We start from the raw sequence: 21,978 nt of genomic DNA on the forward strand, positions 1-21,978 counted from the left end.
GAATACTGAGAAGTGAAACCATAAGCTCCACATAGGGCTGTGGCGATCACAAAATTTCGTTAGCCGGTGATTGTCAAGCAAATAACTGTCGGTCTCACGATAATTGACCGTTAATTAACAAACACATTTAGCTTCTCCTGGCTTTCACACCTAGCCTACAAGCAAGACATTTTAAAGAGTCCAATAAATCCATGTAATATAGCGTACACCTTCACAATGAATCCATGATTTATTTTAGACAGGTCTAAAGAAGCATGATATGTAGTCTATTTCAAAAGAAAATGATAGCGTACTCTGTCCTTGTCAAATGGCTGTGTGCTACACTAGTCAATGTAGCAGACAAGATTTGCTTATAATTCCGTGGTATTATTTTATATTATTTTATAGTATGAAGAATACAATTGAACAAAGCTGAATAAAGTAGAAAGGATATTTTCTCCAAATGACTTGAGGGAGTGCGCACATGCTGTTATTCTGTGTTGAGCGGTTAACAAAGAAATAGGTACTCCTAAACTCAGCAAAAAAAGAAACGTCCTCTCACTGTCAACTGCATTTATTTTCAGCAAACTTAACATGTGTAAACATTTGCATGAACATAACAAGATTCAACAACTGAGACATAAACTGAACAAGTTTCACAGACATGTGACTAACAGAAATTGAATAATGTGTCCTTGAACAAAGGGGGTCAAAATCAAAAGTAACAGTCAGTATCTGGTGCATTAAGTACTGCAGTGCATCTCCTCCTCATGGACTGCACCAGATTTGCCAATTATTGCGGTGAGATGTTACCCCACTCTTCCACCAAGGCACCTGCAAGTTCCTGGACATTTCTGGGGGGAATGGCCCTAGCCCTCACCCTCCGATCCTACAGGTCCCAGACGTGCTCAATGGGATTGAGATCCGGGCTCTTCGCTGGCCATGGCAGAACACTGACATTCCTGTATTGCAGGAAATCACTCACAAAGCAAGCAGTATGGCTGGTGGCATTGTCACGCTGGAGGGTCATGTCAAGATGTACCTGCAGGAAGGGTACTACATGAGGGGGGAGGATGTCTTCCCTGTAATGCACAGCGTTGAGATTGCCTGCAGAGACAACAAGCTCAGTCCGATGATGCTGTGACACACCGCCACAGACCATGACGGACCCTCCACCTCCAAATTGATCCCGCTCCAGAGGACAGACAAGTGTAATGCTCAAACGCGAATCCGACCATCACCACGGGTGAGACAAAACTGTGACTCGTCAGTGAAGAGCACTTTTTCCAGTCCTGTCTGGTCCAGCGAAGGTGGGTTTGTGCCCATAGGCGACATCGTTGCCGGTGATGTCTGGTGAGGACCTGCCTTACAACAGGCCTACAAGCCCTCAGTCCAGCCTCTCTCAGCCTATTGCGGACAGTGTGAGCACTGATGGAGGGATTGTGTGTTCCTAGTGTAACTCGGGCAGTTGTTGTTACCATCCTGTACCTGTCCCACAGGGGTGATGTCCGTATGTACCGATTCTGTGCAGGTGTTGTCTCACTGTAGCACTGTCTTAGGCGTCTCACAGTGCGTACATTGCAATTTATTGCCCTGGTCACATCTGCAGTCCTCATGCCTCCTTGCAGCATGCTTAAGGCACATTCACGCATATGAGCAGGGACCCTGGGTATCTTTCTTTGGGTGTTTTTCAGAATCCGTAGAAAGACCTCTTTAGTGTCCTAAGTTGTCATAACTGTGACCTTAATTGCCTACTGTCTGTAAGCTGTTAGTGTCTTAACAACTGTTCCACAGGTGCATGTTCATTAATTGTTTATGGTTCATTGAACAAGCATGGGAAGCAGTGTTTAAACCCTTTACAATGAAGATCTGTGAAGTTATTTGGATTTTTCCTAATTATCTTTGAATAAGAAAATGTGTGTTTCTTTTTTTGCTGAGTTTATATGAAAAATTTAGAGTTATAAATGTAACTTTAGTTGTTCTACAAAACATTGGGCTATATGTTTTGATTTTTAATACATTGTAAGGCTGCAAGATGAGACTAATGATCATTTGAAAAAAGTTGCTTGAAAGGCATGACCTCTGCTTTGTTTATTTGCGCCGGCTGTACACACTCCAATAGTCTCTCATTCACAATTTGACAAGCACTTGATAATGCCTCGAATTCCACGGCGGGATCTCCATTGTGGCCATAATGCAGCATAACAAAATCCATGCCTTTTGCGACCCGAAGTGCTGCGTTGTGCCCTTCTCCCTGAGTGAGCTGCGCAATCTGAAGCGCCTCTCACTCACATGGCTCTCCATCATGTGATCAGGTCTTTCTCACAGGCTACAAGTGAAGATAGACACATCGGGGATGCAACTGTGCACGTCCTTATCCAATTCCAAGGTGCATATTGAAGATATTGGAAGAACTGTCCACATTTACTTTTCATCAGCCAACAAGATGAGTAGGCCTAACGAACAGCAGAAGCACTAGCCTATGTGAATATACTATCCCCCATAGTACAAAAGTCGACCTATTCTATTCTGTGCGAGAAATTAATATTCCAAGCATAGTCTGTGAGATGCGATAGATCCCAAATGAATACAACTAGAGTCAAAAAAACGTTTTTATGCAATGTTAATGACGCAACAGATCAGAACGTTTAGCTTAAAATGTTGATAAACTATTAGGCTATTTCTTCACATTATAAACGCAGCAATGCGCACATGGTAGTAGGCTATAAGCGCAAATGTTCCATTAGCAGAAAACACCATTATCAAAAGTGACCGCAAATGCAACTATGCTTGTAATGCTTTTATTATAAAGGTGCATTTTTATGGTTAAAATTCCCCAAACATAAAACTCACGCACTGCTTATATATGCTCTACACCCCTTGTAAAGCAGATTAATGTGCTTAATTTTAAGAAGTAATTTGGCCACTTCAGTTGTGATAATATCCTTATTAAAACATATAGGCCTATGGGCTAGGCTACATGAGGTGTACTACTATGATAAGAAAAAGTCACACAAAAAAAGTATTTGTTTCTTATGCTGGGCATCATTCACAAGTGATAATATATCATTCACAAGTGATAGGCTAATATTGTCACCCATCAGACTCTTCTTTAATGTTATATACTAACTAATATATGTGTGACATTTGTTTAGATTTAGAATGGACCATTATCATGCACCTGTATCGAAACGGGCAGCAGGGAAAAATGCACTTAAATAGCAAATGGATGACGCTTTTCCCCGTGGTTTATTTTCATGCCAGCCAGGTAGGCTATACTCCTGTTGTAAATATAAGCAATGTGCTTAATATTCGGAAAGTTGAGAAATAAATATAGTAGACCTAGCCTATAGAAAGCTGATGGGATCCTCGTCTTTTTATTAGCGGCTATCACTCTGTTTTCTCCCTCAATTGCGTAGCCTATAGAACTGTTGTGCAACATGAGCTCATAGGCTCATGGGAAGTGTTTGATTAGATTCACAAATATAATTTGCATTGATGTCAGAGTGATTAGAGGGACAATATAGTTCCAGGCAATTAGAAAGTTTGGTAGCCTAATTACCGTGACTACCTTCATGACTCATGACCGCCTGTGGCGGTAATACAGTCACCGCAACAGCCCTAGCTCCACCTACCCTCGGCCAGGGGCTTGACGGTGATGATGTCGCTGGCGTTTCCGCGGCCGGCTGCGGTGACGGCCACCACCCAGATGCTGTACTGACGGTTCCTGCTCAGGTTGGGGATACGGTAGAAAAAGATGTCTGGAGCTGCTTCAAACTCACTGCTCACCTGTGGGAGGGGAGAGACCGGCTTGTTGTTAGCAGAGAGATACAGGACCTATTCCAAATGTCTGTAACAAACTATCAATCCTTAGAGCTGAACACTGATGACACAGCCATGACAAAGTGAGCTGGAGGGATGGTTTATAAGACCTCTCATGCCATATCTAGTCTAGCCCCTGAACCTGGTGCCTTCCTCTCCTACAATTATGTTATGCCTCAAATGTATTGTATGCCCACCACTGACTTGCCTTCATCACTATACTCTGTGCCCTCCTTACCGTGGGGTGTGGGTTAGAGCAGAAGACAGTGTATTTCCTGATGATGCCGTTGAGTTTGAGAGGAGGGAGCCACGACACAAACACCACTGAGTTAGATGCCGCCGCTGCCTTCACGCCAGCCGGAGGACCAGGGACTGGTGAGGGAAAACCGTGAAATAGGGAAATATACATTGTTACCCTTATTCTTGTTTTGAGCAACATCTAAGGAAACCACTCTGTATTTAAATTTTGTCAGTGTCAAAATCTGTCATTCCAGTGAGCGTGCCTTAACTTCTTATGCTACATGGCGATCTGCAATATGCTGGAGCTGCAGTTTTTCACCTACTAATGTGAGATGTCTGCACCGATTATCAACTCATATTTCTATAATTTCACACCAAATTCAAACAGAAGTCCTGTCAAAATGATTTATACTTGGCAACATAATGCAAGAGGGGCTATGCGGATCTAGGCACAGTTTACCTGCCAGTTGACCCCTGGCCTCTAGGTTAACCCCAATTTAGTATGATACAGTTTTGCATCTTCCCCCTCATTGTTAAGGTTAGAATTTAGGGAGGGTAAGCTGATCCTAGATCAGTGCCTGGGGTGTCCTGGTCTACTAGTGTGCGTACCGTCCTCCTTGGTGCGGGTGAAGATCTGCTCGCTGCGCACCCCATCCCCTGCCCGGGTGAAGGTCAGCACCTGGATGCTGTAGTTAGTGTACTTCTCCAGACCATCCAGCTCCAGAGATGGCTTAGAGGTGGTCACGTTACGGATCTCCCCCAGCTCTGAGAGAGAGAAGAAGAGAAGGGGATAGAGAGCAATTAGAAAAAATATGTTTGTAGGGCTCCTTGCTCGTACACGCTTTTTCAGTTCTGCCCAGAAATGTTCTATGGGATTGAGGTCAAGGCTTTGTGATGGCCACTCCAATACCTTGACTTTGAAGTCCTTAAGCCGTTTTGCCACAACTTTGGAAGTATGCTTGTTGTCATTGTCCATTTGGAAGACCCATTTGCAACCAAGCTTTAACTTCCTAACTGATGTCTTGAGATGTTGCTTAAATATATCCACATAAATTTCTTGCCTCATGAAGCCATCTATTTTGTGAAGTGCACCAGTCCCTCCTGCAGCAAAGCACCCCCACAACATGATGCTGCCACCCCCGTGCTTCACGGTTGTGATAGTGTCCTTCTGCTTGCAAGCCTCCCCCTTTTTCCTCCAAACATAACAATGGTCATTATGGCCAAACAGTTCTATTTTTGTTTCATCAGACTAGAGGACATTTCTCCAAAAAGTACGATCTTTGTCACCACTTGCAAAACATAGTCAGGCTTTTTTATAGCAGTTTTGGAGCAGTGGCTTCTTCCTTGCTGAGCGGCCTTTCAGGTTATGTCGATATAGGTCTCGTTTTACTGTGGATATAGATACTTTTGTACCTGATTCCACCAGCATCTTCACAAGGTCCGTTGCTGTTGTTCTGGGATTGATTTGCACTTTTCGCACCAAAGTTCGTTCATCTCTAGGAGACAGAACACGTCTCCTTCCTGAGCGGTATGATGGCTGCGTGGTCCCATGGTGTTTATACTTGCATACTATTGTTTGTACAGATGAACGTGGTACCTTCAGGCGTTTGGAAATTGCTCCCAATGATGAACCAGATGTATGTTAACTTCTGACCTGACCAACCTAAGTGTATATTAACTATCTGTGACCAACAGATGCATATCTGTATTCCCAGTCATGTGAAATCCATAGATTAGGTTATAATTTATTTCTTTAAATTGACTGATTTCCTCATATGAACTGTAACTCAGGAAAATCAATAAAATTGTTCTATGTTGAATTTATATTTTTGTTCAGTATATATAAAATACGCAAATATACACTGAGTGTACAAAACATTAGGAACACCTTCCTAACATTGAGTTGCGCCCCCCTCTTTCCCTCAGAACAGCCTCAGTTCATCAGAGCATGGACTCTACAAGGTGTGGAAAGCATTCCACAGGGATGCTGGCCCATGTTGACTAATGCTTTCAACAGTTGTGTCAAGTTGGCTGGATGTCCTTTTGGTGGGGGACCATTCTTGACACACAAGAAACTGTTGAACGTGAAAAACCCAGCACTCAAACCAAGGCACTTGAATATTTTGTCTAGCTCATTCACCCTTTGAATGGCACACATAAACAATTCATGTCTCGATTGTCTCAAGGTTTAAAAATCCTAGTTCTCCCCTTCATCTACACTGATTGAAGTGTATTTAACAGGTGACATCAATAAGGGATCAAAGCTTTCACCTGGTCAGTCCATGTTATGGACATACCAGTGGTGCTTCCACCAAACATACTTTTAGCAGATAAAATCAGTGGGTGATGATGTAAATGCACAAAAAATGTACTTTTTTGCTTAGGTTTTCATGTACCGAATAAAAATCTAAAGTTCAATGTGTTTCCATCGAATTTTCAACTCTACCGATAGTTTTGTCCCAGAAACTGCTGCGTTAAGTAGAAAATGTGCCTACTGTGGTCTTGGCATGTGCACTCTAGCCAACAGCTCACCGATACAGTGTGGGTAAGCTGTGCGGGTACGCTAGTCAACATGATGAGATTATTATGGATATTATTATTTGTCAAACAGCAGTCAAGCATCAATCATCATGTCATCAGAATAAGACCCTCGGGAATCAGTGGAGGCTGTTGATGGCTCATAATAATGTCCGTAAAGGAGCAAATGGAATGGCATCAAACACATGTATTTGGTACCATTCCACTAATTCCGCTTCATCCTTTACCACGAGCTCGTCCTCCCCAAAAGGTGCCACCAACCTCCTGTGCTTGATATATATTTGCAAGGAGCATCAAGACCACCTTGCACTTTCACAACCCTGTGAAGTTCATCATCATTTTTTCCAGCTTTTTTTCAGCTCTAATAAATTGCATGGTTTCCCCGAGTCGCAGTGGGAGGACCACACACCATGTCATCGCGTGACTCCAAGTTTGCTTTAATACGATGGTTGTAATATCAATATTTGCCCAAAAAATGCGTTTCCACTGCAATTTCTCACATAGTACATATTACAGACACAAAACGACCCCCCCATGTCAATCGAACAAATGATCTGTCGGGGCATTTTTAAAATTGTACCGAAACTCCCTGTTTCCATCACAGCTGTCATGATTATTATTATTATTTTTTAATCTGGTATGACTTTATTCACATAACACGGGACTACAGTATAACAAAACATAAGGTTTAGGAGTGAGTAGTGATGCATTGCACCAGATTTTAGCTAACAGCTAATATACATCTGCAATCCCTTGGCAGGTGAACAAATAAACATGAATACATTTGATACATACATCAGACATTATTCAAAACAGAAGGCAAGACATTACACATAAAAATAATTGCACATGCTGTTGGACTTGATAATATTGGGGTTGTAAAACACATAAAACACCTAGTAAAAACCAAATATTGAACAAAGCCCAGTTATTGCACCTGTTGAATACACATGTGTGTGTTCTAGAGTGTTTTCTATTGCAATAAAAAGTCACTGTGGTTTATTAGATTAAAATCAGTGTGAACACTTTTGATTGGACTTAACCCATGTTTTTGTATTTGATGAGAAGGCTTGGAGGCTGCCTAAAGCTTTCAGGGAGGAGGGGAGGCCATTCCATGCCTTTATCACTTTGTATGTGATATACTTGTACAGTATATCACATACATAAAATAAGACGGCCAAGGATGTCTTAGCGGTGAACATACATAACACCTTATTCAATCAAACCATGGACACTAATACGGGATTGAAAAGCCCATCCAAGGTCTGTTCTGGTGTGTTTCTCCTTGACTCTGACAAAGCTTCTCTAAGTGTTGAATTATAGATGTCTCTCCATCTCTCTCCTCTTTCTCTCTTTCACTTCCCTCTTTCTCTCCATTCCCTCTCTCTCTCTTCCCTCCTCTACTGCAGTCTGGATGTGAGCCACAGTCTGCTAGTGCGCCATCCTCCCTGTTAGTACAGGTGTTCCTCCTCCTCCCTCTCTCCCTCCCTCCTCCTCGCTCTCTTTAATGATGCCATTCAAACACCAAACTGTCCCAATGCAGCCATAGCATATTAACAGCTCAGGTGTTCTACACTAGCTGGAATCTGTTCATCTATGTCTCTGTAGCTCCATCCTTTATGGTTGTGTTGTGGGCTGTTCAGAGCACTTCTTTGGCTAATAACAGTGAGTGAAAGGTTTACGAGTCAGAATGCTGTGATTTGGAAATGTATAGTACAATATATGCTGTGGTTTACGATATATTTAATCACTATTCTGACTCATGAAATGGGTGATAAATATACACTATTGATGAGTGCTTGAATGCAAATAATAAAATAAAACATTATTTTGTGTTTGATTACTGCAGTGACGGGATAGAGTCAAATGTTTAGAACAGCAGTGTTGGGTGAATAAAACAAAGTTGTTCCACCGACTTAGAAAAAGGGCCTATAGCCCCGTCTGCTGGTGCATGAGGGTTTAACAACCCATGATATTTGGCTCATATTTTGAATATATGAAGAGCACAACAGGCACTGGCTGACGGTTTAGACAAGTGTCTTAGACAATAAATACATAAATATGATTTTTTTTTATCACACATAATGAGTGACATATTTCATTTAAATGAATAAGATCTGTATTCATACTCAATGTTACATTCGATATCAATATGTATAGAATATATACAACACATGGCTATGGCTGTAGTATTGTTGGGACTCTGGAGCGTGTCCCACTATGAAATGCACTGTTACTATGCAAACTAGATTGAGCTGTCAGGCTGTGAGTGGTGCTTTTCTATTAGTGCATCCAGGGGCCATCAGCGAGGATGTGATATGACAGATGAGGGGTCAAAGGTAACATGGCTGTCAGAAGCGGTCACTCTGATGTCTCTCCAGCACGTGACGACTGCATGCCATGCCAGGCTGTCTGAATTGGACTAGAAAGCCTGGGTCACTGCTAATGTGTCTCATTCATCCACTTCAAATTTCATGCATAGCGAATCATGTTGATACTGTATACATTCTATATACAGTGTGTCTTGGAGAGTTACGGACCAGGCAAGATACAGTATAACATCTACATCCTTCTCTCTCTCTGTGTGTGTGTGTGTGTGTGTGTGTGTGTGTGTGTGTGTGTGTGTGTGTGTGTGTGTGTGTGTGTGTGTGTGTGTGTGTGTGTGTACTGTGTACTGTGTACTGTGTGTTGCTGTACCTCCATCTGGCAGGTTGGCCCAGTAGATGACTCTGAAGCCAAGCAGGATGCCGTTGAGGGCATCTTTAGGAGGGGTCAGCCAGGACAGAGAGATAACCTCTGGGGACGCCGCCGTGGCCTGGACGTTCTCTGGAGGTCGGCTGGGAACTGTTACAACCAGGCAGGAGGAAAAACAACACCGTTACCTCACTCTCCAAACAAGAAGCATGAACATGAAGAGATTACTGAAGAGATTAAAATATTAAGCTACTCTTGGAGGACAATGGAAGTGAACTTCAAAATGCTTATTTGAACTTTTGGGATCTAGCATTCATCATGCTTTCTTGAGCCATGGCAATAATGACCGCCACATACTGATCATGTGACAGTCACAACACCAGCAGTACCAACACTATCCAGTAGATGGCAATAAAGCGCCATCCTGGGAGTTCCTTCCCCTCAAGGACAAAACATCCGTTGTTTGACCCTTGATGCACCACAATACCGTAGAATACCTTCATTCAGCTAAATAAATTTGTGAAATCCATAAGATTTTCACTGTCTACCATATTGTCACTGATAGCTAAGGGCAGTGTGTGTGTGTGTGTGTGTGTGTGTGTGTGTGTGTGTGTGTGTGTGTGTGTGTGTGTGTGTGTGTGTGTGTGTGTGTGTGTGTGTGTGCGTGCGTGCGTGCGTGTGTGTGTGTGTGTGTGTGTGTGCCTTAGTGCATGTGCGCGTGTCCTCACCATCCTCCAGTGTGGTAGAGATGACCTCCTGGGAGGAGGGTCCAGTCCCAGCGCTGTTGCTGGCCTGCACCACCACCCCATACTGGGTGAACTTCTTCAGGTTGTCCAGGGTGATGCTCTCACTGTGGTCGTTGTCCCCCGTCGTCTCCATGGTGATGACATTGAACTGGTAGTTTCCCCCAGAGCTGAACTCCCTGTAGCCCACCTGGTAGCCTCGGATCGCTCCGTTCTGGAGGTGCTTCTTAGGAGCCTGGGGGAGGACAGAGAGGGGGAGTGAAGAAGGAGGAGTTGGAAACGCACATTAGATATTGGGGGACATTTGTATTTTTCAAAAGCTCTTTAAGGACAGAATAATGGTTGTGGCCCTCAGGGCCCTGAAGAGTAGCAGACCATGTAGCAAACAGACCATAGAGCTGCAGTTAGGGTTATTCAGTCCTAGTGGTAATAGCAGGTTACATGTATCTTACCCTCCAGGAGACTTTGATGCTCTGAGAGGAGAAAGCTTCAAGCTGCACATCTTGTGGGGGACCATCAGGGGCTAGAAGAAAAGACACATTAAGGTAATTGAGATCTGAGCTACTGTCAGTGCAGTAGATGAGGTACAGGGCAAAGAAGTCAGTCTACCAGCATTCTGCCAGTGGAATGGAACTATCCAAACTGAGTGTATTTTGAAGGTTATGCCAAGGTCAAGTCAATTCTACGATTCTGAGAGCTAAAGTGTATCTATGGGTAGACCAGAGTAGTTGGTCTCAGATGGCCCAGCCCACTTCACAATAATGAAGATGGTGGTCATGTTTATGAGAGGTCATGGGGGACAGACAGTCAGAATAGAAGTGAGAGAGAGAGAAGTGCAGAGTGGGGGTTGGGAGGAACCACCAAAGAACCACCAAAGGGAACAGGGGCAATTTGCAGAGGGGCTGGCCCGTGGTCTATTGATTGCAGTGTGACATTTACAACATGGTCTGTTAATTGAAAAGTCCTGCTTTTAGTGCAGGGTCAGCGTGTCTTCATTAATGCAATAGAGCCAATGGAGCTGATGTCACTCTACTGTTAATGAATTGACTTGACTCCCCATTCCCCTCTTACAACATTAATGTTCTAGATGCATTTTATGGGACGTTGCAAGAATATTCACGTGTCTAGTTTTCTAAGGGTTAGGAGAATATTTCATCAACATTCCACCAGACATACACAGGACATGGTTGCCATTTTCTCAATTAAAGTTCTAGACACATTTCATGAGAATGTTGCAATAGGGTTAGGAGAATATTCCAACAACATCATGTTCTATGGGTCTTCAGTACTTGCCGCTTGGTGTATGTGATCAATTGATTCGGTGGGCTCATACGCTACCCTCTTCGGGCCATCCGGGTGTTGAGAAGACAGTGCGAGGTCTTAGGGGAAAGTACTGGTGGCCCACCTTAGCTAAGGACGTGAGGTTTTATGTCTCCTCCTGTTCAGTGTTGCTCAGAGTAAGGCTCCTAGACACCTGCCTAGAGGGAAGTTACAGCCCCTCCCCGTTCCACAATGGCCGTGGTTCCATCTGTCGGTGGAGTTTCTCATCGATCTTCCCCCGTCTCAAGGGAACACTACGATCCTGGTTGTTGTGGATCGGTTTTCTAAGTCCTGCCTTCTCCTCCCATTGCCCGGTCTCCCTACGGCCCTACAGACTGCGGAGGCCCTGTTTACCCACGTCTTCCGGCACTACGGGGTGCCTGAGGACATCATTTCTGATCGGGGTCCTCAGTTCACGTTCCGATTTTGGAGGCGTTTATGGAGCGTCTGTGGGTCTCGGTCAGCCTGACCTCGGATTATCACCCGAGAGTAATGGGCAGGTGAAGAGAGTGAACCAGGATGTGGGTAGGTTTCTGCGTTCGTATTACCAGGACCGGCCAGGAGAATGGGCGAGATACGTTCCATGGGCGGAGGTGGCTCAAAACTCACTCCGCCACTCCTCCACGAACATGTCGCCTTTTCAGTGCATGTTGGGCTACCAACGGGTCCTGGCACCGTGGCATCAGAGCCAGACCGAAGCTCCTGCGGTGGAGGAGTGGGTGCAGCGCTCAAAGGAGACCTGGAGGGCCGTCCAGGAATCACTAAAGCAAGCTGGTAGACGGCAGAAGAGGAGCGCTGACCGCCACCGCAGTGAGGCCCCCGTGTTCGCACCGGGGGACAGGGTCTGGCGCTCGACCCGAAACCTGCCCCTCCGACTGCCCTGCCGGAAGCTGGGGCCGCAGTGTATGGGGCCATTTAAAGTCGCGAGGAGGATAAACAAGGGGTGTTATCGGTTACAGCTCCCTTCTTACTATCGTATTAACCCCTCGTTTCATGTGTCTCTCCTCAGGCCGGTGATGGCTGGTCCCCTGCAGGAAGGTGAGGTGCCGGAGGTCCCTCCGCCCCCCTCTGGACATCAACTTGACTCCCCATTGTGTAGAATGTACGGTGTCCCTGGCGTACACCGTACATTCTATTCTGGACTCTAGACGCCGGGTGAGGGGCCTACAGTACCTCGTGGACTGGGAGGGGTACGGTCCGGAGGAGAGGTGTTGGGTACCTTTGGGGGACATCTTGGATCCATCACTGCTGAGGGATTTCCGGATCGCCCTGCCCTCTGGGTCGTCCTCGAGGCCGGTGTCGGCGCGCTGCAGGAGCCGCGCGTCAGGGGAGGGGGGGGTACTGTCACGACTTCCACCGAAGGTGGCTCCCCTTCCTGTTTGGGCGGTGCTCAGCGGTCGTCGTCACCGGTCTACTAGCTGCCACCGATTCCCTTTTTCCTTTTCTGTTGGTTATGTCTTATTGGTTTCACCTGTTCCTCGTTTGGGTTTTGGTTTAGGGCTATTTAAGCCTGGTATGCCCGCTTGCTTTTGTGCGGGCTTGTTTCTCTGTTCTGTTGTGTGGATGGTATAGTTTGTATTTTTTCCGGACTGTTTGGGTCCTGTTTTGGGCCGGTCATTTTCTTAGCCTGTTGTTTTGGCAGGACTATTTATCACCGAAATAAATACGGTTTTCCTTAAACCTCTGCTCTCTGCGCCTGACTCCGCACCCACTCCTAGTTACGTAACAAGACCAGGGTTTACCAAATTCGGCCTTCTGGAACCCATGAGGTGCACATTTTGTTTTTTGCCCTAGCACTACATAGCTGAGTCAAATAATCAACTAATCATCAAGCTTTGATAATTTAAATCAGCTGTGTAGTGTTAGGGCAAAAAACAAAAGGTGCATTCCCTTGGGGTCCCGAGGACAGAGTTTGGGAAATGCTGCCTTAGACACTGTAGATCCTAAGGAGCTAAACTATGATTTTTCACTGTCTTTGTTTCTATAATGTTATTGCCTTGATTTTATTGGTCTCTGTGTTTCCGGATTCCAAACACCCAAATATCACACTATTTCTGTTATTATTAGCATTCTTTTGTACTATCATTTGCCATTTACCTTGATGAAATCATTATTATTTTCGTACATTGTTGTGTCTCAATAGGCCACTAGGCTATAAAAAGGAACTAAGTGCAATGGTCAGGTCTCTCTGAGGAAGACGTCAGCTTGACGTTAAAACGTCAGTCACCTGTTCGCATCCTGTACAATGGATTACAGTGAGCTAAAATAAATCAATCTCAGCTTTTTTTGTTGAGTGCTCCAACTCCTTTCTACCTCAAATTAGTGCTATTGGAAGTTTATCTTGGTAAACCCTTTTTGTCATTGTTGTTGAGCACCCTTCCCTTCCTCTGTTTGGTGAAGTGCAAAGGCCCACATGGAAACCATGTTCTGTGTATGTTTGGTGGGCCGTTGATGGAATATTCACCTAACCCACAGAAAACTGGACACATGAATGTTCTTGCAATGTTCTCATTCAACGTGTATAGAACATTAATATCTTATGTTCTGAGAACCACAATCTCGGTAAGCTCTATTTCACATTAAGGGAATGGTCTCTTGGAGACATTCCATGCGCATCATGGGAACATTCCTATGAAAACCTTAGTTAATGACCTATTGAGACGCTTAAGAGAACGTTCTCTAAAGTTGCGGGAACGTTTGTTGTTAGCTGGGATGTCTGTGTGTGTATGCTGCAAGTGCATACATATGACCAGTGGTGGTCTGGTGAGTCTATACCTGCTTCGTCTGTGGTGATGGTGAGTTCATTGCTGGCCTCACTCTTGCCGATGTGGTTCTTGGCGAACATGCGGATGCTGTAGGTGGAGGAGGGGTGCAGGTCTATGATGGTGGCCTGGTTGAGCTGGGGAGACACATCTTTGGTCCTTTGGGCTGTTTCCCAGGAGCCTGCAGGGGCGGAGGTCAAGGTTTATGTGGGTTTGTGAGGACCACTGAGTGGGGCTAGAGGTCAACGCCTGCTAAGTGCATTCATATGTGGTATTGAATTATAGCACTGAGACAAGAAAATATCATGAATAATGATTATTTGGAAGACAAAAGGAGCACATCCATCTTAACATGATGATACAGAGAAGCATTTCATCAGGATAGACTATAGACATACACAGGAAGTTAGGATTTGTATTCATATAGTGTTTCGCCTAAGATTATCTTTAGCAGCAGTGGAAAAGGCAGCGGTTATAGGGGGGGGTTGCTCTTTCCTGGGGGTGTTCTGGGGAATGCACCTCCGGGAGATTGTTTTGTAGAACGACTGTGAGAATGTCACTGATGGTGACTTTTTTAAGACATTCTACTCCAAAGTGCATGAAAATGACATTTTGTTGACACCATCTGAAATATGACTAATGCGTGCCACTGCACTGTATGGAGATGAGGAGCAAGTGGTGGCTGTGCACTCGTGGCACTCATTCACGCCACTGCTCACTTTGTTTGCTACAAATTGATGTAGTCACTTGTCACTCTGTCCCTGTTAAAGGGATAGTGCGAAATTTTGGAAATCAAGCCATTTTATACTTTTCCAGAATCAGAATAACTCGTGACTCATTGATACCATGTTTATGTCTCTGCGTGCAGTTTGAAAGAAGTTGAAGGTCGTTTTGTGAGCCATTGCTAATTAGTGTCAGCAGAAAGACTGGAAGTCATAGACATTGCACTAAACCTAGTAAGCAAGTTACTTCAAACTGCATGCAGAGACATACAAATGTTATAAAAATGGTATCCATGAGTTCAACTGACTCTGTGTAAGTATAAAAAGGGCTTACTTGCCAAAATCTGGCACTAGTCTTTTAAAAGCACGTCTCGGTAGAAATATTGTATATAAATCATAACTTTGGAGTAGAGGCAACAATTTAGTAGTGACGGCCCACCACTGCAAAATGAATATAGGTGAAACACTGCTTACAGTATTACTATACATCGCTGGCATCCAGAACATACCATCTCTTACAAAGATAACTATTGTTTGTCTTGTACCTGATTTGTTCTTGCACTCAATGTCGAAGCCCGTGATTGGGCTGTTTCCGTCAAAGCCCATGGTCCAGCGGAGGGCGATGGTCCTGTCCTTCACCTCTCTGATCTCCACCTCAGGAGGGTCCGGGGGCTCTGAAGGACACCACAAAGTCACACATATGTGTTAGAGCCCTGCACAGGCATGAATTTTAACCCCAAGTGTAACGATATTCGTCTTCCTCTGATGAGGAGTATGAAGGATCGGACCAATATGTAGCGTGGTACGTGTCCATGTTGATAATTTATTAACATTGACCACCAAAAACCAAATAACAAGGAGAACGAACGAAAACGAAACAGTCCTGTCTAGTGACGACACACAAAACAGAAAACAAACACCCACGAAACACAAGTGGGAAAAGGCTACCTAAGTATGATTCTCAATCCGGGACAACTAACGACACCTGCCTCTGATTGAGAACCATACCAGGCCAAACGCAAACACAACATAGATATTATATTCAAATATCTTATATTTGAAGAGGTTGAAGCACCTCTGACACAATGTTATGATCTTAGTCAGATATGACTGTGCAGTGCAGCAGAGCACCAGCAAATGGCTCAGCTTCAAAATGTTAGTGATCAATTTAGTGATTCCCGAGCCCTGCCCGTACCATAGTTACTGATGAAAAAACAAGCCCTACCCGGTCCTAACCCAATGTATAATGTCGGGGCTTGTCAGGCTTGGTTGGGGTAGCAGAGCTCTAATATGGGTATACAACACTATGGTAGTAGTGAAGGACTAGCTAGCTAGCTACACCTACTAGGGAGTCCATTAACTGCAGTGGCTGAGCTCAAACTTCATCCAAGTCCTACCATGGAGAAGCCACACAAACGGCAAGGATGGCAAGACATCTTGATGACACTGCATGCCCCTGGACATGCTCCAGAGACCATCTTTGCTTACTCTGCCCTTTTGACCACCTCCCTCCGATGATCAGTCAAGCCATGAACTTTCCGACCCTCTGATAACCTTGAATAATGCTGTTGTTGTTGTTTTCTAAATTGCTTGTCTTTTTTTGTGTTGCTTTAAAGCGCTTTGAGATTCTTTATGTAATGAATAGCGCTATGTAAGTTGAATAAATTATTATTATTATTATTGTTATTATTATTATGCTGATGTTGCATCATTACCTTATTTGGGGGGGTTATATATTTTTATTTCATGATGTTTTCATGACAATTGTCAGTGTTAGGCAGCTGTACCTTGCACTGTTAGCTGAATGATCCCTCGGTCTTCACCATAGGAGTTGATGGCATGGCAGGAGAAGAAGCCAGAGTCTTCCCTCCCTGTAGGCCGGATCTATAGAAAAGGGAAAAAGAGGGTCAGCTACATAGATAAGAAAGTGCACGGGAAATACACATTCTGGGCTATATCATTCACAGACAGGGCTCATGATGAGCGATCATAACAAACTGACAAACTCAGTAGGCAGGCTTTTTCTCCAACGCTTTGGTCCAAGCAAAATCTCTGCATAACCAGTAGCGCTCCACCTGGCCTCAGCTGAGGTAACTGTAACTGGGAAGTGAGCAGTACCACTCCCCCTGGTGGTGTGTATGTGTACCTGCAGGGTGGAGATGACCTCATCGGCCACCTCTTTGACGGTGACCACGTAGCGGTGGCTGCTCTCTGGGTTGATGATGCGATCTTCCTTCTCCCAACGCACCATGATGGGTTTCTCCCCGTGGGCCGTGCAGCTCATCCTCTTCTCACTGCCCTGCGTGGCCAGCGTGGTGTTGGGGTACGACGTGATCATGGCTGGGACTGGGAGGGAGAGAGAAATAGGGGAGGGAAAGAGAGAGAGCGAGAAATACAGAGATCGAGAAAGGAGGAGAAGGAGAGGGATAGAGAGAGAGAAAAGAGGAGAAGGCATATGTTACATTAGTTATGAAGTAAGACTGGCTGAACATGTTTAGCCATAATACAATTCCAGTGGGACATCATAGTGATACCTGCCACATGGAGGGTAGTTACAAGACAGGGGAACAGTGTAATGAATCAAATCTCTCTGCTCAAATTACACTTAATTGAGTCATAGTATAGCTGACTTCATTGGTTGCAAAGTGTGCTGGTTTGCTCCAACTTCTAACATAATACAAAATAAACCCCATGCCTGCCTGTTATGTTGAGCTGTGACAGCAGACATCTTATGACCACAAGCAGACAAGGCTTGGATAGGAGTAAATAGTTATTGGTCGGTCTCTGACAGCACACTAAGGACAGCACACAACACACACTAGAGACTCAGACACACACAGCTCATTACCCCCACAACTGAGTGTGTAATGACACACACACACACACACACACACACACACACACACACACACACACACACACACACACACACACACACACACACACACACACACCATGGCTCCTGTGATGTAATGGGAAGTGTCAGGCGAGGGGGTGCAGACATTTAAGCTTCATCTCTTATTCACTTCCCAGCCATTTTGAGCCGTGCTACAGAAAAATAAGGCTGATTTATTTAGCATGACAACTATGAATTTTTTGTGAGATGCACTTGGAGTAGTGAGGGAAAAATGTATTAATTACAGCCTTCTGTAAATGTTAGTATTTTGAGCAATAGTAGTCTCATTTTTACAAATGTTTACATAGTCATAAACTATAACACACATTTATGACGTTGTCCACTAGAATTACCATAATTATGACATAGGATTGGATGAGAGGCCTTCAATGGGACGCTACACTGTTGAAAAAAACGTAGTCAATGAAACGCCTACTGTAAGGAAGGGCTACATGAGGTGAGGTGGGCATCACACAGGAGGAGACAAGACCAATGTAACCAGTGTGTGAGAGAGTAAGCAGCACAGCTGTGTCTGTCTGTCTGTCCTGAGGCATTTGCCACAGTGCCAGGCTGTTTCTGTAATTGCTGTGTTGACGTATTTCTTTAATATCTAGCAGAATTATGGGCAGAGGAACACGGCTCTGGGGGCAGGGGAGCGAGGTGACGCCTCCACTGGGAGACTCACACATTAGACAACCACTCATTTTTTATTTCACCCTGCGGACTAAATAAACAGGCATGCGCACACGCAAGCGCTTTATTCAGCAGCACTGACGGATATGTGTATCTCTAGCTGACAGAGTAGAGGCTAGGAGAGCCCTGTTTCAAAACCTCCAGCCCAGAGGGCAACAACCATGATGCACTCCAGCCTGCTCAGCTTGCTTCTCTGCCTGCCTGCAGGGAATTCTGGGATATTCTGCTCCCGCAAGAGAAAATGATGCAGCTCACCCCTCCCAGGCTCCCTTTCACCTGGCCAGGTTACCATGCCAACTAGCATCGGACAATCTCTCTCTCCCTCTCTCTCCATCCCCGTTCTCAGAAGAGGCCATTTATAGTACCAGGAATAGAACATGGACCAGCCATTGATTTCCAACAGGACCATGATTATACTATCCCAGCCCTGAATGTCGCAATGCAGACCCAAAATAAAAACAGGGATATATAACGCATCTCTGTATCTTGTAATAATGTTGGTCATGTGACAAACAATAACATCCTTGAGCAAATAGTCAGGAGAAACTATAGTTAATAACACTGCCTGCATTGTTGTGGTCCATTAGAGGCTCAAGAATAGTAAATAAAAGCAAAAAATAGACCCTGTCTGTCTCAATACATTAATCAATATATACAGTGCATTCGGGAAGAGTTGAGTCCCCTTGACTTTTTCTACATTTTGTTACGTTACAGCCCTGTTTTAAAATAGATTACATCGTCCCCCCGTCCCCCCCCATCACTCTACACATAATACCCCATAATAACAAAGCAAAATCAGTTTTTTAGACATTTTTGCACATTTAACATAATACAAAATAAACCCCATGCCTGCCTGTTATGTTGAGCTGTGACAGCAGACATCTTATGACCACAAGCAGACAAGGCTTGGATAGGAGTAAATAGTTATTGGTCGGTCTCTGACAGCACACTAAGGACAGCACACTACACACACTAGAGACTCAAACACACACAGCTCATTACCCCCACAACTGAGTGTGTAATGACACACACACACACACACACACACACACACACACACACACACACACACCATGGCTCCTGTGATGTAATGGGACGTGTCAGGCGAGGGGGTGCAGACATTTAAGCTTCCTCTCTTATTCACTCCCCAGCCATTTTGAGCTTTGATGTTATTGTTTGTCACATGACCCCCATCACTCTACACATAATACCCCATAATAACAAAGCAAAATCAGTTTTTTGACATTTTTGCACATTTATAAAAACCTACTGAAATATTACATTTACATAAGTATTCAGACCCTTTACTCAGTACTTTGTTGAAGCACCTTTGGCAGTGATTGCAGCCTCGAATCTTCTTGGGTATGACGCTACAAGCTTGGCACATCTGTTTTTGGGGAGTTTCTCCCATTCTTCTCTGCAGATCCTCTCAAGCTCTGTCAGGTTGGATGTGGAGCATCGCTGCACAGCTACTTTCAGGTCTGTCCAGAGATCGTTGATCGGGCTAAGTTCCGGGCTATGGCTGGGCCACTCAAGGACATTCAGAGACTTGTCCAGAAGTCACTCCTGCGTTGTCTTGGCTATGTGAGGTCCTGAGCATTCTGGAGCAGGTTTTCATAAATAATCTTTCTGTACTTTGCTCTGTTCATCTTTCCTTCGATCCTGACTAGTCTCCCAGTTCCTGCTGCTGATAAACATCCCCACAGCATGATGCTGCCACCACCATGCTTCACCGTAGGGATGGTGCCAGGTTTCCTCCAGACCAGCTTGGCATTCAGGCCAAAGAGTTCAATCTTGTTTTTTTCAGACCAGAGAATCTTGTTTCTCATGGTCTGAGAGTCCTTTATGTGCCTTTTGGCAAACTCCAAGCGGGCTGTCATCAGCCTTTTAATGAGGAGTGGCTTCTGTCTGGCAACTCTACCATAAGGGCCTGATTGGTGGAGTGCTGCAGAGATGATTGTCCTTCTGGAAGGTTCTCCCATCTCTGCAGCGGAACTCTGGAGCTCAGTAAGAGTGACCATCGGGTTCTTGGTCACCTCCTTGACCAAGGCCCTTCTCCTCCGATTGCTAAGCTCTAGGGATAGTATTTGTGGTTGCAAACTTCTTCCATTTAAGAATGATGGAGGCCACAGTGTTCTTGTGGACCTTCAATGCTGTAGACATTTTTGGTACCCTTCCACAGATCTGGCACAATCCTGTCTCGGAGCTCTCACGACAATTCCTTCGACCTCATGTCTTGGTTTTTGCTCTGACATGCACTGTCAACTGTGGGACCTTATATAGACAGGTGTGCACCTTTCCAAATGATGTCCAATCAATTGAATTTACCACAGGTGGACTCCAATTAAGTTCTGGAAACAAGGATGATCAATGGAAACAGGATGCACCTGAGCAAAATTTCGAGTCTCATAGCAAATGTCTAAACTTGTTTTCGCTTTGTCATTATGGGGTATTGTGTGTAGATTGTTGAATGAAAAAAAATATTGAATCCATTTTAGAATAAGGCTGTACCCTAACAAAATACCCTAACAAAATGTGGAAAAGTGAAGGGGTCTGAATACTTTCTGAATGCACTGTACATTTTGGTGGCAGTAGCAGGAACTGAACTTGACAAACACATGACAAACAGGTTGTATCACCAGGCAGACTATAATAGATGTACCATACTTATGCCTGATGTGAAATATGCAGTAGGCCTATATTTCGACCATCTTATTCACTCAGTTGAAACAGATAACAAAACATCCCATCTCCTACCAACCTGACACCCCTGATCCATCAACATGCAGTACATTGAATGGTCATCTAACAGAAACATGAACATACACTACCATTCAAAAGTTTGGGGTCACTTAGAAATGTCCTTGTTTTTAAAAGAAAAGCACATTTTTTGTCCATTAAAATATCATCAAATCGATATGAAATACAGTGTATTCACTGTTAATTTTGTAAATGACTATTGTAGCTGGAAATGGCAGATTTTTTATGGATTATCTACATAGGCGTCCAGAGGCCCATTATCAGCAACCATCACTCCTGTGTTCCAATGGCGCAAACTGGCACTAACCAGAATAGAAAGAGGAGAGGGAGGCCCCGGTGCACAACTGAGCAAGAGGACAAGTACATTAGAGTGTTTAGTTTGAGAAACAGATGCCTCACAAGTCCTCAACTGGCAGCTTCATTAAATAGTACCTGCAAAACACCAGTCTCAACGTCAACAGTGAAGAGGTGACTCCGGGATGCTGGCCTTATTGGCAGAGTTGCAAAGAAAAAGCCATATCTCAGACTGGCCAATAAAAATTAAAGATAAAGATGGGCAAAAGAACACAGACACTGGACAGAGATATGGCTTTTTTTCTGGTTAGAGCCAGTTTGCTCTGTTCTGTGAGTAGTACGCAGTGTTGTACGAGATCTTCAGTTTCTTGGCAATTTCTCGCATGGAATAGCCTTAATTTCTCAGAACAAGAATAGACTGATGAGTTTCAGAAGAAAGTTATTTCTTTCTGGCCATTTTGAGCCTGTAATCGAACCCACAAATGCTGATACTCAAGATACTCAACTGGTCTAAA

General features: G+C 44.4%; 1 protein-coding gene across 4 annotated transcripts in view; it reads right to left on the reverse strand.

Moving 5' to 3' along the window:
- The window catches only part of LOC139423071 (cell adhesion molecule DSCAM-like), a 138,143-nt gene that overhangs the window by 12,386 nt on the left and 103,779 nt on the right, over positions 1 to 21,978 (reverse strand). For all 4 annotated transcript variants that reach the window (XM_071174696.1, XM_071174695.1, XM_071174694.1 and 1 more), the window contains 10 exons: positions 16,967 to 17,166; positions 16,608 to 16,704; positions 15,366 to 15,494; positions 14,112 to 14,279; positions 10,469 to 10,539; positions 10,002 to 10,251; positions 9,277 to 9,423; positions 4,651 to 4,806; positions 4,040 to 4,173; positions 3,615 to 3,768 (listed from right to left, as the gene is read on the reverse strand). In XM_071174696.1, coding sequence (XP_071030797.1) covers positions 3,615 to 3,768; positions 4,040 to 4,173; positions 4,651 to 4,806; positions 9,277 to 9,423; positions 10,002 to 10,251; positions 10,469 to 10,539; positions 14,112 to 14,279; positions 15,366 to 15,494; positions 16,608 to 16,704; positions 16,967 to 17,166 — 1,506 coding nt within the window. The remainder of the gene's footprint in view (positions 1 to 3,614; positions 3,769 to 4,039; positions 4,174 to 4,650; positions 4,807 to 9,276; positions 9,424 to 10,001; positions 10,252 to 10,468; positions 10,540 to 14,111; positions 14,280 to 15,365; positions 15,495 to 16,607; positions 16,705 to 16,966; positions 17,167 to 21,978) is intronic.

This window comes from Oncorhynchus clarkii, chromosome 12 (genome assembly GCF_045791955.1).
Source record: "Oncorhynchus clarkii lewisi isolate Uvic-CL-2024 chromosome 12, UVic_Ocla_1.0, whole genome shotgun sequence".
NCBI classification, from domain to species: Eukaryota; Metazoa; Chordata; class Actinopteri; order Salmoniformes; family Salmonidae; genus Oncorhynchus; species Oncorhynchus clarkii.